Here is a 27,729-nt window from a genome sequence, read left to right as displayed (position 1 = left end):
TGCAAAGTCAGTTCTCAGTTGGCTCAAAGGGATACCTTAAATTATTTTTATGGGACTTGAAACACAGAAAGCATAGTGTCACGGAAAGCCATCCTAATCGAGGTAAGTTTTCCTCCTGGAACACCCTGTCAAATCTTTCTCCTGTATGTGTCCGGGGAACAAGCCCTCTGGGGAGCAGGGGTTTAGAAAGAAAAGATTTCTCCAAAGAGGGGATTTCCTTGGCGGAAGGCGGAGTCTCTCTCCTGGGCACTAGAAGTGAGACAGCCCCTGCCTGTGGCGTTTTACTGGCTCCTCTGTGTCAGGCCTTGACTCCTGCTCTGCTCCTTGCCCTGTCAGAAGCAGTTCAGTGCCGAGTGCTGGTCTCTCGCGTGGAATTTAGCTCAGTCCGCTCATCTCCACCTCTGCAGAGCCCTCGTATTACTGCCCTGGGCCACCCTGCCCTTCCAGGTCCAGCAAGGACCCTCACTGCTGAATTTCAGCCAATTCTAGGCCGTTACCACAAAAGCAAAACTTGTAAGTGACACACTCCTTAGACCCCTGAGGAACACACAAAATGCAGACTGTGTGAGATCTCTTTCCCTTCTCCAAAGTGGACCTGGAAGTGAAGCCTGGTGGGAGAGAGCATGTGTGGGGAGAAGCCAGGCCGGTGCAGGCGCTCAGGTGCAGCTCTGCCAGCTCTCCTCCTCCACCCCTACCCTTAGAGAGCCCTGAAGCTGTGGGCCAGGGGGTGAGACAGGGCTCCACATGACCTCAAGTGTAAGTGTTATGCTAAATAATGCAAAAAGCAATATGAAGCTGACTTTCCAGGTTACAGCATGTGGTCCTGCGTTGTCAGCACAGCAGGTGGCAGGGAAACCAATCAAAGTGACCGCAGCGACACAGCATGTGTGTTGAAGTCTGTGCCACGCGTGCTCGCCTGTGACACCTGAGATCCTGTCACAGGCTGCGGGACGCTGGTGCCCCACCATGGAGCCTCTGACCCAGCCTCGGCTTCGCCGCCAGTGTTTCTCCCTGGACCTGGTCAGTTCTTCTCACACAGGAGCTGCTGCAGAGACGACCCGCGCCCTCTGGCCTCCAGCAAAGCTCTCGCCACAGCGTGCGTGGGTCACGGATCTGCAGTGCAAGCTGACACAGCTCTGGGCCCCTTTGTCACGTGTATGACAATCGCCAACGGTGTGCGCCTCTAAACCACCATGTGCAGCACATGCAGGAGATTTCATGCTTCTCCCAGGCCACGGAACCTTTTTGTCTTTCACAGATTTCTGAAAGTAAAGCTCTGCCTTCGGTATTAAGATGCCCAGGCTCCATTCAAACTTATGATCTTCCTGCCTCGTCCTCCCAGAATGCTAGGATTAGAGTGTGTGTCGAAACGCACTAGATTATTTTGCCAACATCATATTCAGTCACTCATTTAATATCAATAACAGGGATACAACTTGGAGACATTTCTTTGATATAGTCAGTGATTAATTAGTGGCTATAGACAAAGCTACTTAAAAGCAAAGCAATAGCATACCGTCTTTACAATTTAGTCATAGGGCGCAGTATAAAGGGCAATTCTTGAAAATCACACAAATTGTTAAAATTGAAATGGTCAAGCAATTCAAAACTTTCATTTGCTGGGTTGGGCTTGACAGCAGAGAGTAAAAAAAATAAATGGTATATTAAGAAGTGCAGACCATGAGAAAAATAACTTTTTCATATTATTTATGTATTCTTAGCTTTAGTGCCCTCCTTAGTTTAAACTATTTTCTCTGAACACTATTATTGTCAGTAAATACATTAATCAAGTTTCTTATTGAAAAACTGAAAAGCTTAAATTTATATAACTTAAAAAATCTACAAGAATATTTGGGACACAGATGCATTAGCTAGCTTTTCAATTATGCTTAAATGCCCATATGACCGTGAAGTTCCCAGGAAGGTACAGTAGCACATTAGAGTGAAAATTCAACTTTTTTTAATGGAAAAAACTAACACAGAATGTCATATAATACAAGAATCACAATATTAATATATTACGTGTTATCTTTAAAGTAGTTGCTTAGGGTACAAGATATGGGCGTACAAATTTCTCCAATTGGTATTAGCACAAACCTTCCTTGTAAATGAACCAAGAGACACTAAGCATATGACTGGCTCGCGTTTTTCCCCTTTTTCTTTCCCCTTTCACACATTCTAGTTCATTTTGAATAATTTCTTTCCATTTCACAACATCTATTATACATTTTAGACTTTGTTTACTCTTTCCATTTCTCACACATGGATGACAATGTGATGTTTACACACGTGAGTCTGATCTATTTCATTTCTGAGTATGGTCTCTAGTTGCATCCATTTACCTATAAAAGCCTCAAGTTTATCTTTCTTTATGACTAAGTAGTACTCCATCTGTTCCTCAGTTGATGGGTATTTGGGTTATTTCCAAGATTTAGCTGTTACAAATTGTGCTGCTAAAAACATGGTACACATATGTCACTGTGGTATGATGTTTTTAATTCTTCTGAGAAGATACACAGAAGAGGAATATCTGGGTGGAATGGAATCTCTAGCACTAGTTTTTCACAGTGGTTGCACCAGTCTACACTCCCACCAGCAGTGGAGCAGGGTCTTTTTCTCTGCAGCCTCTTGAGCATTTGTTTTTAGTTTATTTATTGATGGCAGTCATTTTTTCTGGGGTGAGAAGGAATCTCAGTGTTTTTATAATTTGCATCTCTCAAATGGCCAGTGATGCTGAACATTTTTTCATATATTTATTTGCCATTTATATTTCTTCATCTGAGAAGTGTAAATTCATCTCGGATGCTCATTATTTGATTATTTAAATTTGGGTGGTCTGATTTTATTCAATTCTTTATATGTTCTAAAGAAACCTTTTGTCTAAGAGACAATTGGCTAAAAAATTTTTCTACTTTGTGGGCTGTCTTTTCACTTTGTTGGTGGATTTCTTTTGCTGTGCAAAAGCTTTTTAATAAGCTGAGATTCCAGTTGCTCCATTGAAGTATTTCCCATGCAGTTTGGATTTTGTTCATGAATTCTCTACCTACACCTATGTCTTCAATATTTCTAGCTTCTTTCTCTTCCAGTAGATTTAGTATTTCTGTTTTAATAGCAAATCTGAACATTTAACATTATAAATTTAGATAGTGGTTGAAAGAAAAAAAAAGCAACGATCGCATGAGATAATGTAAAATGGTCTTTTAAAATTTACTTCCTCCTCATCCATGTGACTTGTGTACTAAAAACTGAAGTGGGAGGATTTTTAGTTCAAGACCAACCTGGGCAACTTGGTGAGTCCCCAAAAGAAAGAAGAAAAAGAGAGAGGAAGAGAGGAAGAGAGGGGGAGAGGGAGAGAGGGAGAAGAGAGAGGGAGAGGGGAAGGATTTCCTTTTCTTCATGGAACAATAAATTATAATTTGAATAAATAGTCCTATCCTGAATTATATTTTCCTCTAGGAAACTACATTTAAATCTTGATGATTCCCATTAAAAGAAAAAAATAAATTACTGCACAGATCCTTTTAGAATGTTTATGAGTAAGAAATGAGACTTAATGGTCAGTATGTAGAATTTTGATTCTGGAATCAAATCTAGGGAATTTAGTAGGCCAGCATGTCAGCTGAGTTGAAGACACAGAAATTTTCTTTATATAGGAAAGATGCCACAATTACAAAAATGTGTGCACTCCTTCCTTTCTTACATGAATAATGAGGAATGAATTATGTATTCTACTTACATTTTAGGGCTGATTTTAAAAATTATATAACCCTGTAGAGCTCTCATAAAAGGAGACTAGGGTATATAATTTATAAACTGGGGGAAATTTCAGATATATGCTTTTAGTATTTGAAGACATGGAGCTCGAAAATAAGTATACATGATAATTAATGCAACATATAGATTTCCTTATGAATTACATACAAATTGAGTTGATCACACTTTAATATGATTATTACTGCACCCTGGTTTTTTATTATTTTTAATTTAAAACCTTACAGAATATATCACTGTTTCCAAAAATTAAGGATCTTATGATTTGTGTTACAGATATCTACATGCTTTGGGAAGTTTTATATAACATAAAACTGAAACACTGAAGAAAGAAACAAAATGCCTTATTTACCTGTTTTTTCTCCTGTGACAGCTTTTACCTGCTTGAGAACTTTTTCTTCTGTGACAGAAAAATAAAATGTCAGCACAAGTAGGAATTTCCCATATAATAGTACAAAATGGTGACATATTGTAACTTTGACATTTTGAACTTGTTTTGAAATACCAGCAACATCAAGAAAAACTTATCAGTTTTCTCAATAAACAGAAAATAATATCTTCCCCTAAAATGAATGGGACCACAAAGAAAAGCTGTCCAACCAGGACGCCTCTGCCGTCCACTTGCTATTGAGGCTTAGCTCTTTAATTTGTCCTTGACCTTTCAGTACAAATGGGGCTGAATTATCTACACAGAAGTCTCTCTTATTAGATATCTATTCCATTTTCACTGTTACACTAAAATATGAATAAGCAATTTTGTAACTTTCCTATGCAGATGGATCTCAGGGAGCCCAGGGTTAGCTGGAGAACCCAAATTTCTTATGCTATAAACATGGGGGTGCTATGCATATGGAAAACCTTTTATCCTTCTCAGAAACAAAGGAATCATGTCAGTGCAAGGACATTATCACAGTGTCCCTATGTAAAACTCCACTTCAGAGGGATTCATGCAAAGGAGGAACTGGCTGGTGACCCATCTTAGGGAAGGTGACCGAGTGTCAGAGAATGTGACAAGCATGGAGGTGGCACCTGCGTGAAGTGGTGTGTGTGGAAGACAATATATCTGCTGTGCACCCAAAGGCCAAGCTCTCCCTCTGTTTGTATTCTACCTCAAAATGGCCAGCACTTGGCAGGCAAAAAAATAACAGGGTGCTGGTGTTGACTTAAATCAAGAGTTTCTAAAAGTTGTTTCTAAAATTTTGCTTATGTCGATACAGTTATTTTCCCCTTCCCAAATACTCCTCAACTTTCTTTTTCTCCTATTTTCTATTGTTGGTGTCTCATATTTATTATTATTATTATAATTAATCTATTTATTTTTGGGGTACCAAGGATAGAACTCAGGACCTCACACCTGCCAGGTAGGTGCTGTGCTCTGAGCTACACCCCTGGCCCTCATATTTTTTAAAGCATACACAAATCAAATCAAACTGACACAAATGTAATGTACACAGCCTCTCTAAACAATTTTAAAAGTTAGGAAAAGATTTCCTAAGATTTGTTGGAGAAATAATTTTTTTATGTTTTAAAGATTGTGTTCCAATCACATGCACTGCATTGCATAAACAATGGAAAGTTCACTAAGACCAAGATAGTCTCAAACTTAATTCACATTTTAATAAATACAAGAAATTCTATTGAAAATAAAACTGAAAGGTTCTATTGTAAAAATATTAATTAGCAACATCATTTTGCTCGGTTCTGTATTTTTATAAACAGAACACACTGATTTACCTCTACTGTCTTTGAAAGACAAGACGAGGAATAGTGAGAAAAGAAGGAAGATGGACAAAGGTGAAGAAAAAGGGAAAAAAGGAGCAGAGACAAAGCTGTTTCCATGAGATCTGGGGCTTCAGACGATGCCATCTGAATGCCAAGTTAAGAACACCTTGCCCCACACATGGATCCCATTTGCCCTGGCGTTGTGCTAAGGTAACCGCGCTGGGAGGGGGTTGTTAGCTGTCTGGCTGCCTCTGCCTGGGTCGGTTCTCAGTGCAAAAAATGATGGAGTAGGGGGCTGACGAGTCAAGACGTGAATGGTTCCTAGCACCTTCAGAGCCGACTGTGCGCTGCTTCTCCTGCTAACACGAGGGCCCTGAAAGATAATCCCGTACCACAAATACCACCTCCAGATACCTGGTTTTCCTTGGGGAATGGTCTTTTCCGGTTTTGCTATGTCTTGTTCTGAAAATGATGAACAGAGAATCATTTCAGGGATTTAAAAGTTTTATAAACTAGTATGCAATCATATTATGTTAGGCCGGTGGTTTCTAAAATAGAAAGTAATGATTGTCCTTGTAGGGGCAAAAATAATTTTAAACTTTCATGTCATTTTACTTTATGTGAAAAATGTAAAGATTTTGGTTCATGAATCAACATACAAAGAATTCTTATTTATATTTAAGCATCTGTAATTTGCAAAGCTCAGGCTCTAATAAAGTGTGAATATAAAACTATAGGTTAAAATGCATGATTTTAGAAGTCTGTGAATATTTTCTTGTGGAAAATTTCATTTAAAAATTATAAACTAAATAAATATACATACTGTGTATTTGTGTTTTTCCAGAAGAAGCTACAAGGGATAAATAAATCATGTGTCAAGTTTATTTACACAGCAAAAATGTAGTAACAATAACAAATATAAGTTTAGCTAGTTACTGGACAAAACTAGCTTTAAATGAAATTGGACTTCCAGTTTTAAAAAATGCAAGTACCTGGTAAAACACACCTGAGGTAATAAATGTAATCAGGAAAATAAATCACACGGTAGCAGGTAGATATTTGTAACCTTTTTTTGCATTACAAATATGTTTCTTACAAGAGCAACACCAGTTAAGCTATGAGTGATGGCATGTCAGCTCTGGCGAGAATTAAAGGGGTGAAGCAGTGTGATACATAAATCAAGATTGGGATGTTTGAATTTGTTGATCCTGAAGATCTTTCTCTATAATGAAAGGGTGACTTATGTAACAGTGTGAGGGTATTTAAAAATTTGCCTCCGGTCAACAGCTAGTTGATATCAGAGCTAGAATTTAAACATTAAATATCAACAGAACTGGCCAATGTTAGCTTTAATAAAATGATAGGGTCTGTTCTAAGCTTTTAGAACAATTACCCAGAGTTTGAAACAGATCTGATATGTGGTAGAATTCAAGTTGCAGCGTTTATTAGTTTACAGACTTCGAAAAATAACTAATGTTCTCAATTTGCTCTGCTGGACTCTTACGTAGACAATGAACTCAAACAATAATAGTGTGCTGCTGGTTTTTGGTAGTGATACAACAACAATAAAAATGCAGAGCTAGTGCTTTGTCCACCGTACATGTGAGACAGTTCCTGACACCTTTCCCTTCACACCCATCTTTGTGTCTTTGGCCCAAATTTAACATGATCATACATATTAAAAAAACCAAAAAAAAACAAAGGTTTTTTCTAAGACCTGGAGCCTCTGTTGAAGTTTATCTAGCACCAGAGTTCAGAACAGTGAAGAAATAATGAGAAGTTGGAGTCTGCTTGGATCCTGCAGGGAGTGGTGGGGCTCTTCAGCACCAGCCCTATTTAAAATAACAATATATTTACCTGGTTTTGTTTCCGTTTTAACATGTGGTTCTGGTTGGGAGAAAAGGCAGAAATTTTTTACTCAGAAACAATAAACTAAAGCACAAATTTATTTTGGGAAATCATTCTGTTTTTGTGTACCATACAGGAAAGGAAGAATTTTGATAACAATTATGCCCAGCTCAGGACACTGTGTCTGTGATGGCCTAGGAAACATCCAAGGTGTTACTTACAATGTGGAAGCTAATGAGGCTTCAGTTGCTCTCCCATAAGAAAATGAGAAAAATGTTATTGGCCACTGGAAAAAAGTATTTTAACATTCATTACAAAGTGGTAGAGAAGCTGGCTGAGTTGTATTCTTCCTTTGATTAAAATCAGAGTTTATAAACTAATAAGCTTGGACAGTTGCCTGAGATATTTTCTAAGTAAAGTGTGGAAGGTGCAGCCTGATTTCTTTCTGGTGCTTGTGAAAGGAAAAATGAAGAAGTCATTAATAGGAACAGAACCAGCTCTTGGTGATTTGGATGATTCTTAATCTATCTAGGTAGTGGTCCCTGGAGACAAACCAGAGTGTGGTTGGACAAAGGTTTGCTAAAGAGATGAGGTGTCTAACTCATGAGTCCAATCAAACATTCCCACAGAAAACAGGCATAGAGATATCAGTCCAGAAAGTACCCATAAAGACCTTTAGATCCAATGTCTTGTTCCATATGTACTGAATGGGATTCTGGACGGGGTTTTGAAATTTTTGTGTAAGAAAATTAATAGTTGCACAATGAGAAAGGGACAGAGACAAGATGAACTGAAAAATAAAAATTCAAAATGTAGAGAGTCATGAACTGAAAGGTCAAGGATGATGGGCCTCAAACAGCTGAGAGGCACAGCTATGACCTCCAAGAGCTGAGAGGATTCCTACCTTGCAAGCCCCAGAAGGCAGACTGCTAAGAGAGGGCATGCTTAGGATTCAAAATTTCATAGCTTTTGTACTTGTTTTAGACTCATTTTCCACCTTTTAAAATTTTTAATTAATTAAGTATTGATACATTTTAGTTATACATAATGATCACATTCATTATAGGGAATTTGCACCTCTACATGATAGAACTTGAATCCTGTTTCCCTTTTCTCTATCCTCCCTTAAGCCCTTCTTCCTCTCCTTATTTACATAAGTTTTGTTTTCATTTTGTCTTCTTTTCTCACCAATTTTTCCCCACTCTCCTTTTTATCTCTCCCACTTTCCCCCTTTTGGAACGACAGTGTACATCTTGTGCTATCATTTTATTTGGAACCAGATCATTGGTCTGACTTCACTGATGCACACATAGAGATAAATTTTGGTATGAGTAGGGTCATACCCAAGTCTCCTCAGTAGCTAATTTAGATGACTTAGCTAATTATACTTATTGGTGATGTTTAAATGAAATGTTATACTTCAGACTTGATGCTACAATGACTAAGAATTAAAGGATGTTCAAATAGGATGAATGTATTTTGTGCAAGTGAAAGGCCTAAACTTTGCCAAAGGAGGAGGTAAATTTCATGGAATTAATTGTGTTTTCCCCCAAAATACCCTTATGTCCTAAAACCTAGTATCTTGGAATGATATCTTTTTTGAAAACAGGGTCACTGCAGAGGTAATTAGTTAAGATGTGATCATAGTGGAGGAAGCAGATCTTTATTCCACTGTGACCAATGAACTTATGAGCAGAAAATAAGAGATGTAGAGGTAGAGAGATACAAAAGAAGATACCCTTGCAATACAAACCAAGGTATACCAGAAGATGTGAAAGCCGCAGACAGGAGAGATTCTTCTCGTCTGCAAGCCTCATGAGAAATAAGTCCTCTTGACACCTCGATGTCAAATGTCCAAACCCAGAATTGTGAGAATAATTGTGTATTGTGTAAGTCCCTGATATTTTATTAAAATATAATAAAGCTAACATGATGAAGACACATAGATCAAAATTTTAACTGTTTCAGAATCACTTTCCTTTGTGTCCTTTTGAAAAAATTCTACTGCAGCTCTCAGACGTGTCCACCTAAGGACCCTAGGAAAAAAGCAGGATCATAGCAACTATTATTCAGAAAGAATATCTGTGCTGCACTCTAATCTGGAAAAAATTATGCTTTTGTATAAGCCAACTAATTAGTCAATTGCTTCTTCTGAGCAGGATAAATTTCTCATGGAGTTCATGGATGTCAGTGTTTTTCATTGCAATGATGGTGCACATAATGCATACTTCATTTTTTGAAACTTGGACAATGCTAAAATGTGTTGCTTAATTTATATTAAATTTGGTTTATTACAAACAGACATGCTATTCATTATAAATATAGAATTCTTGCATAAATTTATATATGATATATACATACCTGGTTTCTCTTCCTTTTTCACTTGTGGCTCTAAAAATAGGAAACATTAGCAAAAGTGATTGTACAATTATGTTAATTTCCAAACTCACTCACCTTCCTTTTTCGTATTTCTCATTGTGTTTGGATCTGTCATATTACATTTCTTTTACTTATGATTATGGTAAATAAATACAAACAAAGAAGTAAAGGTACCCCATTATCAACCAGAATAGCATTATTTTGAGAAAAATGGAAATACAAGCCAACTTTTTAAATAATAAGGTTAGAAGCAGTATTCGATTGTGCCTTCAACGAATAAAGATAAATGAAAATTTCAGCATATTAGATGCTAAGAAATATATTTGGGATAAAAGCACATTGTGGAAACAAAACAGGTCCCTTACTGAAAATAAAAAATTAAACACTGAATCAAAGGATAAGTAACGCATGCATGTAAGACTTGTTTTTTGTGTGTTCATTCACTCATTCATTTGGCATGCATATCACATACGTGGAAGTTTGGGCTTGACTTCTTTGCCTAAAAAGAGTTGAAAAGTATTAAAGATTGAGTCATGCAATGTTTTTTGGTTGATATTATTGAATATGACAGAAAATTATATACTTGGAAATAAAAGTCAGATCACATAAACTATGGCTCCTCTTTATTGAAATTCTAAATTGCGTGTAATTCAATGTCTACAGTCAGATTTCTCATTGAAAATGTATTTTACCTAGTAAAGCTCTCAGGCTACTTTTCTTGCACTATTAAAAATAATATTAATATTGCACAAACTCCTGTATGCAATATTAATTCTGTTTAAATTTAATGCCACTAATGTGAACACACAGTTTAACTTGAGAAGTTATTTTTAATCCTTCAGTATATTAGATAAAAATACATGACAACTGTTTTTACTTAGGTTCAAATTATTAGTGAGTCATCTGTCTCAGTGTGGAGATTGCAGGGGGCTTCCAGGTGTCTCTGCATTACGGAAGTGTCACTTGGGGCCACGTCTGCTCCCTCACCTTGTCCTCTGCAGCACTGCCCATGACCTTAAGCAGCTCAGTCCACCATGCCCTTCCGCAATGGTGTCTCTGCCCGAGTCAGCTGACCATGGACTGAATCCCCTGCAGAGGTGGGCCAAGTTAAATCCCTTCTCATTTAAGTTATGAATCCAGTGATACAAAGGCTTATTAATATCCTGCTGGGTCGAGATCTCTTTAGGCCTAGAAATAATGTTTTTGTTATATGCTGAGTACCTAGTGCAGGGATTGGCAAAGGTTTTCTATACGAGGTCCGCTAGTCTGTGTTTTCAGGTTTGTGGCTGTGCTGTTATAGAGAAGTGGCCACAGGTGGCAGTGCAAATGAATAAGAGTGGATTTACCTACATTCCCCGTGCCAGTCCGGGGCCATTGTCTGCCAGCCTCGGCTTTAGCCATATTTCACTCTTGATTTTCTTTCCTTTTCCACATCATCAGAGATTTGGATAGTCAGCAGTAACAGCTTCCTTTTGAGTGTTTCAGAAACCTTTCTGACACTGTCCACCTCACCCTCGGCTTTTCACTTCTTGACTCTTACTTAATCATGATTTCCCTATAGCTACTTCCCACTCCCACCACCCTATATCAGGCCTTTCTGGCCATGAATTCTTCTACGGAGCACCAGGCTGGGGATACAGCTCAGTGGCATGAGCCCCTGCCTGGCAAGCTTAAGCTTCTGAATTCAAATCCCAGTACCAACAAAATAAAAAAAAATAGACATGCAAAACCATATCGACCATTTCTCCTTCACTTTTTATCCTCATTCATTTGGCTTTTTGGAAGAGCATGATAAACTCTACTGTTTGGAGGTGAGTGTTAATACATCTTTTATTATTCTCAAAAGCAGCCTACTGACTCTGATTTCAAGCTAAAGGAAAATAGCAGGCCCTGGGTTAGTTCTCACAGAGGAAATTAAAGAAAACAGACACAATACATTAAAAAAATGGTCCTAAAGATAAACAGTGATCCTTGTGTGATAGAAAACAAGTGAGCTGTGTGATTGTGTCAGCTGCTGCTTTGAGGCCTCTGTGTACAAAAGAACCTAGGAAGATCCCTGAGTCGATGATGTGGAACTGGAAGAAGAGCCGAGGGAGCAGGAGACCACAGGTCACAGCGCAGAAGATGGAGAGCTGCACAGAGGAGAAAGCGCTGGAGGCGGATGGATGGCTTTCCACAGTCTTCCATAACTATGAAAGCCTAGGAAGGTGAAGAATCTACTCCAGTCAGGGAAACAGTGGAGAATACGCTGAAACTTTATGATAAGAGACAGGTGGGAAGTGCCAGTCCCTAAACTACATTCTTTTTCTTCAGTATTAGATTCACCATTCTGTCTCTTTTCCTATTTCACGTAAACTGTAGAATCAGCTGGCCAATAACCACAAAATAATTTCTGAGATTTCCATCATGATTGCATCATATCTGTGGCTCAGTGTGACAAGGCCTGGCATCTTCACAATCCGGCATTTTCTACATACATGGACTTTGTCTCTATAAAAACCTTCCTTGACTCTCTCATTAGAGCTTTGAAATTTTCACCTTTTGTTTGGCTAGTTTACATACTTAAAGTTCCCTTTATCTTACTCAGCCTCAGATTTGTGCAGAAGGGTTGCTTTTTCTGATAAGGACAAATATTACTACGTAGGTTTCTTTATCACCAGGCTAATCACATTGTGCTGTAAATATGAGTTTAGGAGAATGTTTTCCCTTCCAGGTGTAAGGTACCTGGGGACAGAAGCTATGTGTACCCATCATGGAGCCTAGAAAATGGTCCAGCGCCCAATGCACAAGACATCACAGGCACACTGTTATTGTTTGTTTATTGAATCAAGAAGTGAAATAATGACGGTAAGACATGGTAAATAAGTACAAAAATTGAGCAGTAAAAATGAATGTGAGGAATTATGAACTCAAGAGTCATATCAGAACAAAAATATGCATGTTACTGCAATTCAACTCCTAATACATAGCAGAAATAAAAGTTACTGAGTACTTTCTTTGAGGGGGCGTGTGAAATTTATCTCAGCTTTTTATCTGGTGCTTAGGGAAAAATAGAAATAAAAAACATTAAACAATTCACAGTGTTCTCAAATTATAAATGTATGAGTCACTTAAGAGAAGAGCAATTGTTTGAAAAATACCTGATGTAAATTTGTTTATGGTTCTCAGAAGAACAAGACTAATGTAGGAAATAGCATCCCCAACAATATTCCTACCCTAAATGACAGTTTTCACAGGACTCCAACTTCTGCTCCCCACATGCATCAAAGACAGCGCACAGTCCACTGAGAGAAAAACAACTTTGTGTTCAATTAACATGATGTATGCACCTCTCTTCCTATGTGTGTACTCCAGAATAAAGATTATAAAGCTTTTATGCAATGTTTGGTTTTGAGTCACTGTTATTATAAACCTCTAGGAAATATGCACCTAAACACATAAAAACATAAAATGTACCAAATTGTGTGCAAATATTAGGATGTTATATTTTGCTTTTGAAGCAAACATAGGTTAAGAATATCTTGATCGAAGAGTTCTACTCATTGTTATACAAGCACTTCTTCCACGATGCCATCTATTTACAAAACTGGGTTTCTGACTTGAGTCTTTACACGCTATCTTCTGTATCTATTTTATTTCCAACTTTAACTTCACTGATAGTCACATCACACATCTCTAACTTTTATGCCTTCTTTAGATTATTCATTGAGCTGAATTTCCCCTACAAATGAGGAAGTCTTAGTAGCTTACCAAGAAAAGCTTATCTGGAAATGGACACTTGGAAGGTACAATCAAGCTGAGAGAAGGTCAGTAGGGTGGGCCTAATTCATTTTAATGGTGTTTCTCTGAAAAGAGGAGGAGACACAGGTACACTGAGGGAAGATAACAGAACAACACAGAAGTGTGCATGTGGCCTAGGGAAGCCATGCAGCAGAGCTTCCTCTGCTGCCTTCAGAGAAGGTGTGGTCCTGCCAACAGCTCCATCTCAGACTTCTGGACTCCAGAAGATAATTTATTTCTGTTACTTTAAACTGCCCTGTTGCTTGTTTTATGATGGTGCTATATAATTAATACACTCTGCTAGTGCTTTAATTCAGTCAAACGCTTTCTCTTCCCATGATTACTAAGAACATCAAAATGGCATTGAAGATACAGATTTTCATCTGCAGCACTTAATCATTTTAATTCTGTAGCCAAATGTCCTGTCTTGTCATTTCCCATGTCCCTTCTCTCGCCCTTGCCTGGTTTATGGAGTTACAGATGCATCTGACTTCTGGTTATATCTTCCCCCTCTTCTCCATTTACTGTTTTGTTCTCCTTGATCAAGCCACACTAAGTATTGGACTTCTGAAAACCAACTTAAGGTCACTTCTTTTGATCTGCCTAGAACATTTTTCTTCATTTGGTGAAATTGCATTTAATAGCAGAATATTACTGAAAAAATTCCGTGGCAGATGACTTCCCCTTAATCCCTCCATCTGAGTTAGGTGCATATTTTGAATTCCAGCGCAGTCTTGCCTTACCATTTCTTGAGGACTAATCATACTCTATTGAAATGTCTGTTTGCTTGATCACCTCCCTGAGCCGATAATTTGTGTAAAAGTAGAATTTGGCCTGTTTCTAAACTTAATATGGTCGTGACATACTAGAATTTATAATAAATATACATTTACTGAATTAAATAAATATACACAATGCAAATCAGAACACAAAACTTCTCCCTACAAGCTTGGTGGGTACATGACTCACTTTAAGACTGTAAGATCCTCATCGTTGATGGGTGAGAGGGTGATGTAGTGAAGGATAATTGTTTGCCTTAAATCATCAGCCAGTTTAGAACCAAGCTCTCAAAATTTTGCATACTGGAATATAGCAATGACACTTGAAGGCTCATAAAACAGTAAATAGACATAACAAAATTTTCAGCTCATGAAGGCCTAGTAAACAAAATTCTTAACTTTAAATAACATTTTTGTAATAATCTTTAAAGATGAGTGTTACTTTTAAATATTTGAGTTGATTATGGTAAAAGCCATTTATCATATGAAAGTGTATTATCCTATTAAATATTGATTTGGATTTGGAATAAGAAATAATTCTTGCAACAAGTAGGTGATAGCCCCAGTTGCCCCAAAATCAGTTCTAATTGATAACATTGTAACTATGTCATATTCAGAACATGAAAGACAAGCACGCCTTATGAGTGACAGCAATTCATTCAAGGCAAACAATGAGAAGAAAGGAAAGGAAAAGAAAGGAAAAATAGAACCTGGAGGTACAACTCAGTAGAATGCATGAGGCCCTGGGTTCAATCACCAGCACAAAAGATTAATTGTGTAACAAGTATCAACAGAGGAATAATTTCACTTACTGATTTCCTAATTCACACGTTAATATTTAACATACTTTTAAACAGACATTTGTCAAATTCACGTATTATCGATGAAGTCACTTCACGTGCTGTGTTTCCCTGCAATGCTACAACTACCTACAGCACTGTAGATGCATGCGGAACTGTCCAGCGCGCTCTAAAGTCTGCTTAGTATTCAGTTGTTCAAAATTTGTGTTTTAAGAAAGGTAAAATGCCTAATAACAAGTAGGAGACTGAATGTTCATGAATTTGTTTACCTAATTTTAGTTAGGTTAATTGTAGCACAGAAACTGCCTTATTACTAGATTCAAGGAGCAAAATAGTTTCTCCTCCACTTGGCATTTATTACATTTTCATTTTGTCAAGATGATTTAGGTGATTATCATAAGAGTTAAGTTTTGTAAAATTCATAGACATCGCATTATCACAGGCATCATGTCAAAAATGTTTAAAATTCTTCATTGGAAAAATTACTTAGTATCATAGACAATATCATTAAGTATATCGCAATTGAATAAGAGATAAAACTTTGATTCCAGGAAAGTACATCTTTACAGAGTATGCAATACCCGAGAGAGTTTTAAGACTGGAGGAGGCTCGGAGATGATCCAGGGTCGATCCCCTGTTTCCTTTATAAAAATGCCCTTACACGCGCTCAGGGTGCTTGCACATGCGCTACAACCCGGCTCCTGGAGAGCGCCTCTGAAGCCGGGGCTCGGGTAGAGGGACTCAAGGCGCAGTTCCCCAAGTAGCGCAGCGTGGTCTGCAGAGCTGGCAAGGCTGCAGATTCTGGCCCCTCACCCGAGATCTGCTGAGTCAGAAACTGCTGCCAGCGGGGCCCGGAAACTACTCATTTTGCAGCTTTCTGAGGCAATCCTGAGAAGCACTCAGGTGTGCCAACAGCTGTCCTAAAAGGACAAAGCCAACATTTGCCAGGATACAGTGCCGAGGAGACTTCTTAAAAAGCAATTTGGTAAGAACTAATAGCTCAGTCAAACGATAAAGGAGATTAAAGAGCCTAAATAATGAAGGTCACCCATAAAAATCTAATTGCGCCCTAGCTTGCTTGATTTCCCAGATCCATTCATTCTGTTGAGAGGGTGGCGGGCAGGGTGACAGCGGGGAACACGTGCCGTGCCGTGTGGGAATGATTGCACTGCGTGAAATCCTGGAGCTTACATGTTCTTCAGGTCAACATTTAGGCAGCGATCGGGCAACAGTGGCTGGTGGGAGGAGAAACCTGCGCGATAGTGCCCTCAAACATCAGCACCACCTGGAGGTGATTAGCGGTGCACCGAACCTGCCAGGGCGCGCTGAAGCCTGAGAACAAATGTTTGATAACCTGGACGCTCTTTTGAGCGCGGTCACTTGGCATACAGGTACGGCTGCGCTTCAGAATTCTGAGTCAGGCTAATTATTTTGGCATATTTCAGCACATAAATCTTAATGAAAGTCAGAGAGACGGCTTCCAGTCTCTGGGACGTGGGAGAGTGAAGCTAAAGACAGGCTGCGTGGGCCTGGGGTGGTACCTAGGATTTGTAATCACGACAACTCTATTCAGACGTTTATGATGGACAACTATAAAGGGTGTGATGGGAAATCAAATGCATGTAGCACAAGGATTGTTTATTCTTACAGAGGAAATACAAGAGTAACCCTGATGTTCCCATGCAGATAGTAACTGGCGTTACCCCATGGAGTACTGTGTTTCAAATAATAACAGTAATAACCTATATTATATATACACAGTGTGTATATGTATGTATTTTATTGTACTTTTTATGCTTTCAGTATTTTTCAAATTACCCAAATTCTATTAAAAACAAATAAAATATTAATGCAATATTACCCATTCTATTGGTGCTATAGCCTTATAATTAAAGGTAATATCCAATGTGTAAAAAAATAAGTGAAAGCAAAATGAATAATCAAAATATTACAAAATAATAAGTGAGAGTGATTAAAGCCATGATAATGAAAATTATAACTACAAAACAACCTCATATATATATATATATATATATATAAACTTTTGAAAGTAAATTCGATCAAAATCATGAAATTTTGAGTTAGAAGATTCTAAAATTTTTGGTAGTAATAATTTTTTTTTTGGATAAGTAACAGAAAAAAAGTCCTTAAGGTCCAGATTCTGATTTTCATTTGGGCAATTATTTGCTATGAAAACTCTATACAAATGTTTAATCAACTGGATTTTTTCTAAAAAGAAAAGAAATAGAGATTAAGAAATATTAAAAAGATACAAACAAAGACAAGAAAGATAAGATCAGGAAATAGATTAATTGTCTGAAATCTCATTTGGGTCTAAAATGATACATGTATGTATATTCAATATTAATTTAAATCTTTATTGAACTCTAAAAAATTCCGGTGTCACTTTTCATAGGAATAGACAAAAGAATAACAAAATTTATATGAAACCAGAAAAGACTCCAAATAAATCTACACCGGGGACATATAATAATCGAGATCCCAGAAATTCAGCAAAGAACAGAATATTAAAGGCTGTTATAGAAAATAAACAGATCACTTATAAAGAAAAACCCACCACAGTCATGGCAGACTCCTCAACGCAAACCACCCAATCAAGAAGAGCTTGGGGTGAAGTGTTTCAAATCCTGAAAGAAAACAAGTTCCAACCCAGACTGATGTATTCTGCATAGCTATCTTTCAACAAATGAACAGGGCTGAATGTATCACAGTCCTTGCTTTCAAATTATGTTATAAAACTACCATAATGAAAATACTATGATATGGCCATAAGTATAGACACATCATCAACTGCAGAAGGAGAAGAATCCCAAAAAGAAACTTAAAAAATTTTAATCAATAAATTTGCAGCCCAGGTCCCTGGAACACACAATGCAGCAGGGGTAGAAGACTGAAACTGGAACTTTATTTTGCATCATTTGCAAAAAATTGAATGAAGATTAAAAGTGGATTAAAGTGTTCCAGATAACAAAGAAAAACATAAAACTACTAGAAGAATACATAGGAGGAAGCTCCACAACATCGGTGTGGGTGGAGAACGTTGGAAATGAAAGGAAATGTAGACAAATGAAATGCATCAGACTAAAAAGTTCTGCACAACCAGTGGAACAATTATCAGAAGGAAGTGGTAACTTTCGGACTGAGAGAGTATGTATGAAAATCATACATCTAAATAAGGGACTAGTATCCAAAATACACAAGAAAGTCAAACAGCTCAATAATAAGAAAATAATCTGATTGAAATTGGGTAGAACATTTGAACAGATAATTCTCAAAAGGAGAAATACATATGACCAGCAGTTACATGGAAATAATCTAGTCTCTAATCTTCTAGGGACTGGATTTTTATACCACAGTGCAACAGCACTTCACATTTGTTAGAATGGTTATCAGAAAGGAAAATGAAGACACCCTGGACAAGGTACAGAGCCAAGGGGATACTTGTTCACTGTTGGTGGGAACCTGAGTTAGTTTAGCCATTTTGGCAAGAAAAATGAAGGTTCCTTAACAAACCACAAATATAATTACCATATAATCCAGTAAACCAACTTCTGGTATTATCATGGAAACTCAGTTCGAGACACTGCAGTGATAGCTATGCTCTTATGCTCCTTTCAGCACTGTTCATGGGAACCAACAAAACAAATAACTTACATGTCCATCAGTAGGTGAAGAGATAGAGAAAGCATGGTGCACACACATGGGAGCCCTCTTTAAAAATAAGGAAAGTGTGTTATTTGTGCGAATATGGTTGGAACTCGATGGAGTTATATTAAATGAATTAATCCATGCAAGGAAGACATATACAGTCACATTCTACATAAACACATTTTCACCAATAATGAACTTCATAATGGAGGTGTCCTCTAAGATGATAAGGAAGCTGAAATATTCCTATTGCCTAGTGACATTGTGGCACCATGAATTCCTCATGTGCTTGTGGCAATGTTAGTATGAACAACCTTTCTGTATCACCAGTCATATGAAAGTATCATACATACAGTTGTGCACAGTAAAAATGCTTGCTAATGATAGACAACAAATGACAATGTTACTGATTTATGCAATTACTATGCTATACTTTTCATCATTATTTTAGTGTAATGATATAAGTACATTCTAGTTTAGATAGAAGATATATATATATTTATATATGGAGAATATATTAACATAACATATATGCATACGTAGCACATATATTTACTATAAAAAAATCTCAGGTAGAAAGTTGTGCTGTTACAGAAGTGAGCTCCACACATCTGGTGGACTTGGACCACCTCCCAATGGGATCCACAGATCAATGGAAGACCAACACAGAGATAAGCTGTACGCTAAGTAGGCCTAGATTAATATGAGGGTTTATTGGTTTTAATAAGTTTTTTAACTTAAAATGTTTAAATAGAAAAAGACTTGTAGAACAAACATTTGAAGAAAGAAAAAATTTGTACAACCATAAAATTTGTTTGGAGTATCATGAGTCACGGTTAAACTTTTAAAATTTTATAAAGTAAAACTATGAAATGAAACTAACTGATTATTGGAGAAAGAAGAATACATTAAAAATAAACTCAATGAAGTCTAAGTGTACAGTATTTATGCCCTCGTGACCATATGGTGTCATGGCAGCGCTGCCTGCGGGATGCACTGTACACAGGGACACAGTTTTATATACTAGATGCTAAGAAGAGAGGGTGTTATGGGGTTTTTTTTTGAACCTGGGATCGAACTCATGACCTTGTGCTTGCCAGACAGGTGCTTATGCCACTGAGCTAAACCCCATGCTTAAGAAGAGAGTTTTAAGCGTTATATTCTACCATAACATTTCTACGCTTAACTTTAAGTGCACAAATATTTACCACCGCTTGACCACTGGCTGCAGTGTTGAGTGTTGTAGTATGCTGTCCAGGTGTAGCCTGGAAGTAGAGTTTATGTGATATGGGTGTGGATTAGATAGGCTGTGCTATCCAGCTTTATGTAAATATGCACCATGATTTCATGCGACAATGAAATCACTTAACATATTTTCTTGAATGTGTCCCCAGTGTTAAACTGCATGTGATTTCACTATATGGTAGAATCTAAGAGAGACAGCAGCATAGAAAGGCATTCACCAGAGTTGGGGGAGGAGAAGGAGGGATGGGAATTTTACTGGAGGTAGAAAGTTTCCCTAGCTTGCAGAAATGTCTTAGTGACATAATGCATTGTATGGTTACCACAATTAATAAGTGCACTCCATTTCAAAATTGCTGAAGAACAGATTTTAATACCCTTAACATTAGAAAAGGCTAAGTTGTTTGTTAATTAGCTTGGTTGAATCTTTCTGCAGCATACACAGGCTACAACACTACATTTACTCCATAAATATACATAATATTTGCCAATTAAAATAACTTAAAATAAAAAGTAAGATGTATGGATGATAAATAGAAATTTAGAAATGTATTAACTTTAAGGGGTAGACCATTTAAGAGGGAGACAAAATCTGATAAAAATCAATGCAAAATACTTCCACATTAATTCTTCCTGTGTTTATTGCTCCATCAGAGGTCTGTTTATGCTATTATTGATAGATTTTCTACTGTGGGAGCCTGTTTAAATACAAAGGCTGTAACAAGCCTTGCTTTTAAAACCAATGAGTCTGCTGTGCATGTTGACGAAGTCCACAGCTATTTAGTATACAGCAGAAGTTGGCTTTGCTCTAGACACATGACTAGCTCAGGAAGAACCATCTAATAAGCATTTTAACTGTTCAATGTGACTTGAAAATAAATATGTCAACTCTATGCTGTGTACGGAATGAGAAACCCAATTGGGGGATTAAGAAAGCACTGTAAGGAATTTTAAGGGATGCTTCCACCAGTTTAGAAATTTTACTGCATTTAGCCACTGTTACTCAGCTGTATGTTTTATGAAGTTCTGTAGTCTTTCAATTAGCAAGATTAAAATACAGGAAGTTGGCTGGACATGGTGGCCCATTCTTCTAATCCCAGCACCTGGGAGGCTGAGGCAGGAGGGTCACTGTGAGTTCTAGGCCAGCCTGGGCTACATCGTGAACTCAAGACCAGCCTATACTACACAGTGAGACCTCATCTCAAAAAAATTAAATGGAAGAAGTACAAATGTTATATATAAAAACACATATACATATCTAAAAAGAAATGGTTTCTGATTTGTGTGTGAATGAGTAAAACAATGTTTTTTTCTTTCCATTCCTACAGAAGTAGTCTCAGCACAATGTCGCTTATCAATTAGATGTGACAAACTTAAAATTATAATATGTAATTATTATTATTAATCTAGTTCCAGAAAACTGTTTTTAGAGATTTACTAGGAAATTGGGTTAGGTTAATAGTATTTATATAGTGCTAGAAATCAGACTAATAAATGATTCGAAATTTACTCTTGAATCTTTTGAGTTTTGTTTGGTAAGCAAGAATTGCCTCTTACAATTCTAACTGAATTTCTGGAGGAATTGTTATCATATGCTGGGCGAGACAGAAATGAGGTCTGGTACACAGGAAGCAAACCTGCTATGCAGGAGTCCTTTGGTTTTAAAGCAGCAGTGGTGGTAAAATAAGAGAGCATTTAAAAAGCTGTCTAAGTAAGGTCTCAGCTAACGTCTACATCTGCTGCGTCTTCCCGCCTTGGCTATGCACTTTGCTAAGTTTTCTAGGCTCCCATTATTTGATGCAATTTCTTGGGTGCTGCGCTAGAGTGAGCTTCTGTAGAGTACTTTTAGTAGCTATTTGAGTTCCCTCCTGTTAACCATCAGTTTGTTACAGTCAGTCTCAGAGTTGAAGCTTATGCTTTGCTTCAATTAAGTGGTAATAGACACTTTTAATTCTGTTCCATGATGGTCAAAAGGCTCAAGGTGATTTTGACAAAACTTCTCGGCAGAAAGTGTTGTGTTTTCCCCATGATCAAGCATGAGAAGTTATAGGAAATTAATAGAGAATCAATAGAGAAATAAAGGGGGCTAACCCAAACCACTAATCGAAGCCAGTTTTAACATTTGGACTTGAATGAGCATTGACGCCACACCGTAATTTATCAGTTATTTAATCATTGCTCCAGCGCACGTTCCACAGCGTTCAGCACATCCTGGGAAGTTCAGGATTCCAAATATATTTAGCTTACCAGGATTATTTCCCAAAGGAAACTAAACTCATAATGATGAGCTGAATGCCAGTCACAGCCATAGGAATGAGATTTGGCTGAAATGTTATCCTGAGTACGGTTCTTCAGAGAGTATGGTAGGGCATAGCAACTGTGTTATCACACACATTGTTTAAAATATGTGGGAAAATAGGATCTGAAAGGATCAATATGTGTCTTCCTTGAGGAGCCCACATAGCTAACATTTTAAAGAAAGGTGTACATAGACCAGGACATCCAAATTTTGTAAATCCAAAGTTAAACTCACCATCTGTTACTCCTCTGTCAGATGCATCCGTGAATCCCATTCTGCCTCCTCTTCCACTGGGAGGCTTAAGGTGACAGGTGATCGCTCTCTGCCATCACTGTCCCTCCGTCCACTGCCTTCCCGCTTTACTCACTGACCACGTCCTGGCACCTTGCACCCACCTTACCTCGGTGGTGTGATTTCCTTCCCTGCCACTTTCCTCACTTCGTGTTGTTTTCTGCACCATCCCCACCCCCATACGAAGACTCAGCTCAGGCCCTGCCCTCAAGAAGCCTCTTCTGATGGCTTTTGTTTGAATGCACCCACCAGAACCCATCTTGGAATTCATGCCATATCGTGAGGAGCCGGTGGCATCATGACTGTTTCTATGTCTGTGCCCTCAGTGTGGGTTGCAGTCCAAGGAATGATGGGCTTGGGCTCAGTCACCACAGCAAACTCCCTGTGGTTTCTGACCATGCGATGCCACCTGACATGGCATGAGCCACCAGGGAGCCCATGCCAATGCCTGGCAGATGCCAGTGCCCTGATCTTACACTTCTAGAACTCAAGAGATTTCTCTTCAGCATATCTGGCTTTGGAAAATGAACTAAGACAAGTGACGTTGGGCTGAGTTGGAGGTCCCTCATCTGTGCTCTCTTCCTATGCAACCCATCACTCCTGCGTGTCATAATCACCTCCAGGGACCTGTATTTTCTTAATCTTTTCCATTAAAATTGTGAAATTCTGTTGGCAGAGTTGCAGTCCCTAGATATATATTCTCAGCACTTGTTCCTAATTCCCTCACACGTAATCAGGGATTATGGTCAAGGAACAGGTGACAACTCTGTCCTCAGCTGCCTTGAGAAACTCAGGTCCAGAGAGCACCCCACCAAAGGGCCTGCTGAAATATTTGAGATGAAGCTGCATAAACAGAGAGTTGCTTTAAACCTGCAGTACTTTGCTGAAAAATACCCACATTCCCTTCACATAAGAGGCTTTTCAGAATTATGCTGTGGTCATCTTGCTTTGAAATACATGAAAAGAAATCATGGGCAAGTATATGAGACTTCTCATTAGTGTTGGTTACAATTACTTCACCCAGAAAGGGAGGAAATTGTGCCATATTTAGGTGTGACTAAGGGATGATTTTGATCTGCTCTAGAAAATTCACTGGAAATCATTTTCTATTGATTAGCAGCACCTGGGACAGAATGCTTAATTGCTATAATTCGCTCACGTGAATCATTCTGGTCGCCTTTTCACCACACCCTGGTCTTCTGAGTAGTGACTGGGTTTGGGGGAGGAATTGAGATGTAATAAATGAATCATCAAGACTTTGACACTCAATTCTTGCATTAAAAAATTTTTGTTGTTGTTGTTGTTTGTAGTGGGAATCGAACTCATGACCTTGCATGTGCCAGGCAGGTGCTGTGCCACTGGGTAATATCTCTGATCCTCAATACTTGTTTTGAAACTCAGGTACTGGAGAGAGCACAGGGTAAAGATGCAGGGTACATGAAGAGGATAGCCTTCTTCTGACCTTGGATCTAATAGCCAGGCAGGGTACCAAGCCAAGATTCCTGCTGTGCTTAGACCGGAGTCTTGCCTGAGCTTGAGAATATTCTGTGCTGAGGCCAGAAAGATGAGAATGGAAGAGTACAGCAGTGTCTATTACTTACTTTTTATCTGCACCATCCAAAGAAATAGTCCTATCTTCTTCAGGTAAGATATTTTCTGTTGCTGAGGTCTAAATTTGAGCAGCATACAAAAGAGAAGGGAAAATACTCTCTGTTTGCCCAAAGGAGAGATTGGGAACATTTCCTCAGTACTGTGATCAGTTACCAATACCAAAGAATAATTAGTAATACCAGTCCTCTTTTAAGTAGATTGAAAGTATGAAATAAATCATCACAAACTTGAGAAATATTTCCACATGAGATTATTATTATACTAATTTACCATATTGAATAATGAAAGAACAGTTAAAGTAGCAAGGGCTTTTAAAAAAAACAAAATATACTGAACATTAACTGCAAATAGCATAAAGGCATGTTATTTTGGACAAAATAAAGATGAAAATTAAGAATAAGTTCAAGTAATTAAAGAAGCTGGCATATTTTAGAATAGCACAGTAGACATAAACAATCAGTTTACATGGAAAAAGTTAATTCTTGTAAATTTCATAATGTTCTGTCAAAGGAGCTCACAAACTAGCCAAGAGGTAAAAGTCTTTGTAATAGAGATAACTTCTTAATAAACCTCTACAAAAATCCTGAGATTTTATGTCAATTTGGAAGAACCACAGCACTGACTTCTTCTATGGCTAGTAATAAAGCCTGCTCTAGTGAACTGTTGTTACCACCCTGGAATATCTCAGCTCAAACCTCATCACTCCCTTTTCCTGAATTAGGTTTTAGATTGAGTTGAAAATGAGAAGCAGGATGTTTAGTAAATTAAAGACTCTGCCTCCTTTATTCTTATAAACTAAAAAGAAATCTAGAAGACCATCTGAGAAAAGCCTAACAGCAACAAGAAAGTATGAGTTTTGGTGGAATCTAAAAATACACTATGAAAGAATCAATAAGAGGCATGAATTGCCCAATATTATTTTGCTGTATATTGTTCTGTTTACCGCAAACCATAAGTAGGGTTTAGTAATTTTAATGAAGCTGGTTTCGTCCCCTTTGTTTTCTCTTGATACAACTTAAGTATTTTCCTGGGATGACTAAAACATGCAACTCGCTTAGGTTCTAAATCAGTTCAGCAAATTTGTATCTGTCATAGATGGACTTGGCTAAGAAATATTTCTGCACCTAACCTCTAGAAGTTAAATTTATTCAAAAAGAAATTTCTCACCTTCAACACTAGATCATGGAAAATAAAAACTGCTTTTATTTTTGTAAGCCAAGTGGTCCATCATTTGCCCTTGTCAGAATTTGAAAGCTCTTCAGAATTCTTATTTGAGAGTTTTTGTTTCACTCAGTATAAGCTGTTACTCATGTATTAATGTCATTTTGTGCTTCAAGTTATAATAGAAACTTTACAAGGAATATCTTAATATTTGTGATAATCTCTAGGATGATCTTAATTTAAGGAATTAAGGGACAGACTTGAAGGTCCACTTTGCTACATGCCTGAACTCATGACATTCGTTCCTTCAGAGACATTTACTGGGCTCTCATTGTGTGCCAGAGATGGCACAACTTAACCCAGTGAATTCCTATGCTTGGGGTCACGGGGTCTGCTGCTTGATTTGTTCTTAATATCATTGAAGCTTCTTATGTAAGCGTTAACTTAGATTTCCAATTGAAAACTGTTTGCAAGTCCAACTTTTTTATTTGTCCTTCCAACCTTGTTTTTATTTCTTTTTATATTGTTCTGAGACAATAGTAATAGTGTTTTTAAATTTCTGTTTTTGACAATAAAGTAATATTTGAGATGTACTGGCAAGAAGAAAAGTCCACTACTTTTAAAATTAATGTAAAATAAAAGACCGTGGCTTTCCAAGTCTTTCAGCTCCTCTTGTGTCTGGTTGGGTGTAGAGTATCATTCATACATTCAAAGAAACCACTCTGTCTGTGAACCTTGCAGTATGGAGACCCATGTGATCCTTACGAGCATCCTTCCTCGCTTTTAACTTGGACATAAAACAGAATTAAATGACAATTTATGATTTTATGTCAGAAGGTCAAATTTTATTTTTATATATGTGACTAAATCCCTTTGATTAGTTGAATAATGTCTCCACCAATATTAGTGGTTTTTAAATTTTCTGGGATTTAGGACTGGTAACCACTGAATATATATCTTTGAACTATATGGTTCAAATCTTTACAGGTTTCTTATGACTGCAAGTTTCTTTTTTCTAATTTAATTTTTTTGTCGGTACCGGGGATCGAAGTTTCTTTTTTTAAATGAAGAAACCCTTTGTACATTATAATGGCAAATTCCTGGTGGTCACTCAGTGAACAGCGATGAAAAGAGCAAGTCAGATTCGCCTCAGAGAAATGGCTCAATTTGCCACGTCAGCAATCTTCCAACTCATGCCTACAGACCAGAGAAGAACGTGAGCCTTTGTTCTCGCTCCCAGCATTTCTCGGTAGAATTTTCTGTCCTGGTATCGTACGAACAAACTAACCTGAAGCTTTGGAGTTGCATTGCCCGCATACGAACATACTGCTTGTGCTAATGCGTCTTTACTGTTTTAACTCCAACTCAGCTTGATTGTGATTTCCTCACCCTCAAAATCTACTTTCCCTAGATTTGAAAGTTATTTTTTCGGTACTATTTCTCCAAATATTGTAAGTAAATAAAGGTAAGGTATCATTTCTCACACTGTGTTCAGCTGAGTACTGCGCTTATATTACAAAATATACTACAGTAGTATAAACCTCAGAGAACACTGGGTGATGCAGAGCCTTGTGCCTTTGCTCTAGGAGCCCCCTGACACCCTCACTAATATGATGCTTCCAAATTTGTTGGATCTCAGATAACTTTCACGTCCCAGTAATGAACACTAGTGTTTTATGTGATACGGTGTGTGGAAAATATGTAGAAGAAAGCAGCTTAGTAGTACTGCCAGGCACCCGGGTCCCTGCAGAAATAACGGTAAAGCTGACCTCTATCAAATTGCATGGTTTCCAAAGGAGACAGGGAATAACTCATGGTTTTAGAATGACAAGTAGTATCAAGCCTTGTATATACATGCAGCTCTGTGAAGTTGCAAAGACAGTTGCTATGGTATTTGCTTGATAAAAGAGAAACTATGTAGCTCACAAGGTCTCTGGCATGCCACGCCCCTGTTCACTCTACCATGATCTTTTCCTAACGTAATGGTCTTTTGTTTCTTTCTTTAGACAGGACTTTGAAATAACAGTCTACCATGTATGCAGAACACATCATATTTTCTCAATGTTTCTGTTTCCAATTCTTAAACTCGAACAAAAATTTCCAACTGCAGTAATTTGGTTTCTTCCCTTTCAGCTCCACAGTCGCTCAGATCTCCTGATCATCAGTGACCCAAGCTCGGACGTTCCAGCCGCAGCTCTGCAGTCATCACTGTCAGTGTGCGCTGCATTGACAGGTTGTCTGCTTCTTCTGCCTGCAGATTCTTTCCTCCCTGGTTTCTAACAGCACATCTCTGACCTCTAAGACAACATCTCCATTTTTCTTTTTCTTTTTTCTCCTCCTCCCGTCCCCTTCTTCTCACTCTCCTCCTCTTTCTGCT

At 37.9% G+C, this 27,729-nt stretch overlaps 1 protein-coding gene across 19 annotated transcripts in view; it reads right to left on the bottom strand.

The window, feature by feature from the left end:
• Positions 1–27,729, bottom strand: part of Trdn (triadin) — a 319,660-nt gene that overhangs the window by 22,450 nt on the left and 269,481 nt on the right. For all 19 annotated transcript variants that reach the window (XM_063235062.1, XM_063235064.1, XM_063235065.1 and 16 more), the window contains 6 exons: positions 10,193–10,219; positions 9,703–9,732; positions 7,351–7,380; positions 6,317–6,343; positions 5,908–5,955; positions 4,124–4,171 (listed from right to left, as the gene is read on the bottom strand). In XM_063235062.1, the coding sequence (XP_063091132.1) occupies positions 4,124–4,171; positions 5,908–5,955; positions 6,317–6,343; positions 7,351–7,380; positions 9,703–9,732; positions 10,193–10,219 (210 nt within the window). The remainder of the gene's footprint in view (positions 1–4,123; positions 4,172–5,907; positions 5,956–6,316; positions 6,344–7,350; positions 7,381–9,702; positions 9,733–10,192; positions 10,220–27,729) is intronic.

Source organism: Cavia porcellus, unplaced genomic scaffold (genome assembly GCF_034190915.1).
Source record: "Cavia porcellus strain 051 isolate PalLab524CR breed Dunkin Hartley unplaced genomic scaffold, mCavPor4.1 scaffold_24, whole genome shotgun sequence".
Taxonomy (NCBI): Eukaryota; Metazoa; Chordata; class Mammalia; order Rodentia; family Caviidae; genus Cavia; species Cavia porcellus.
This window is presented reverse-complemented; position numbering and strand designations above follow the sequence as displayed.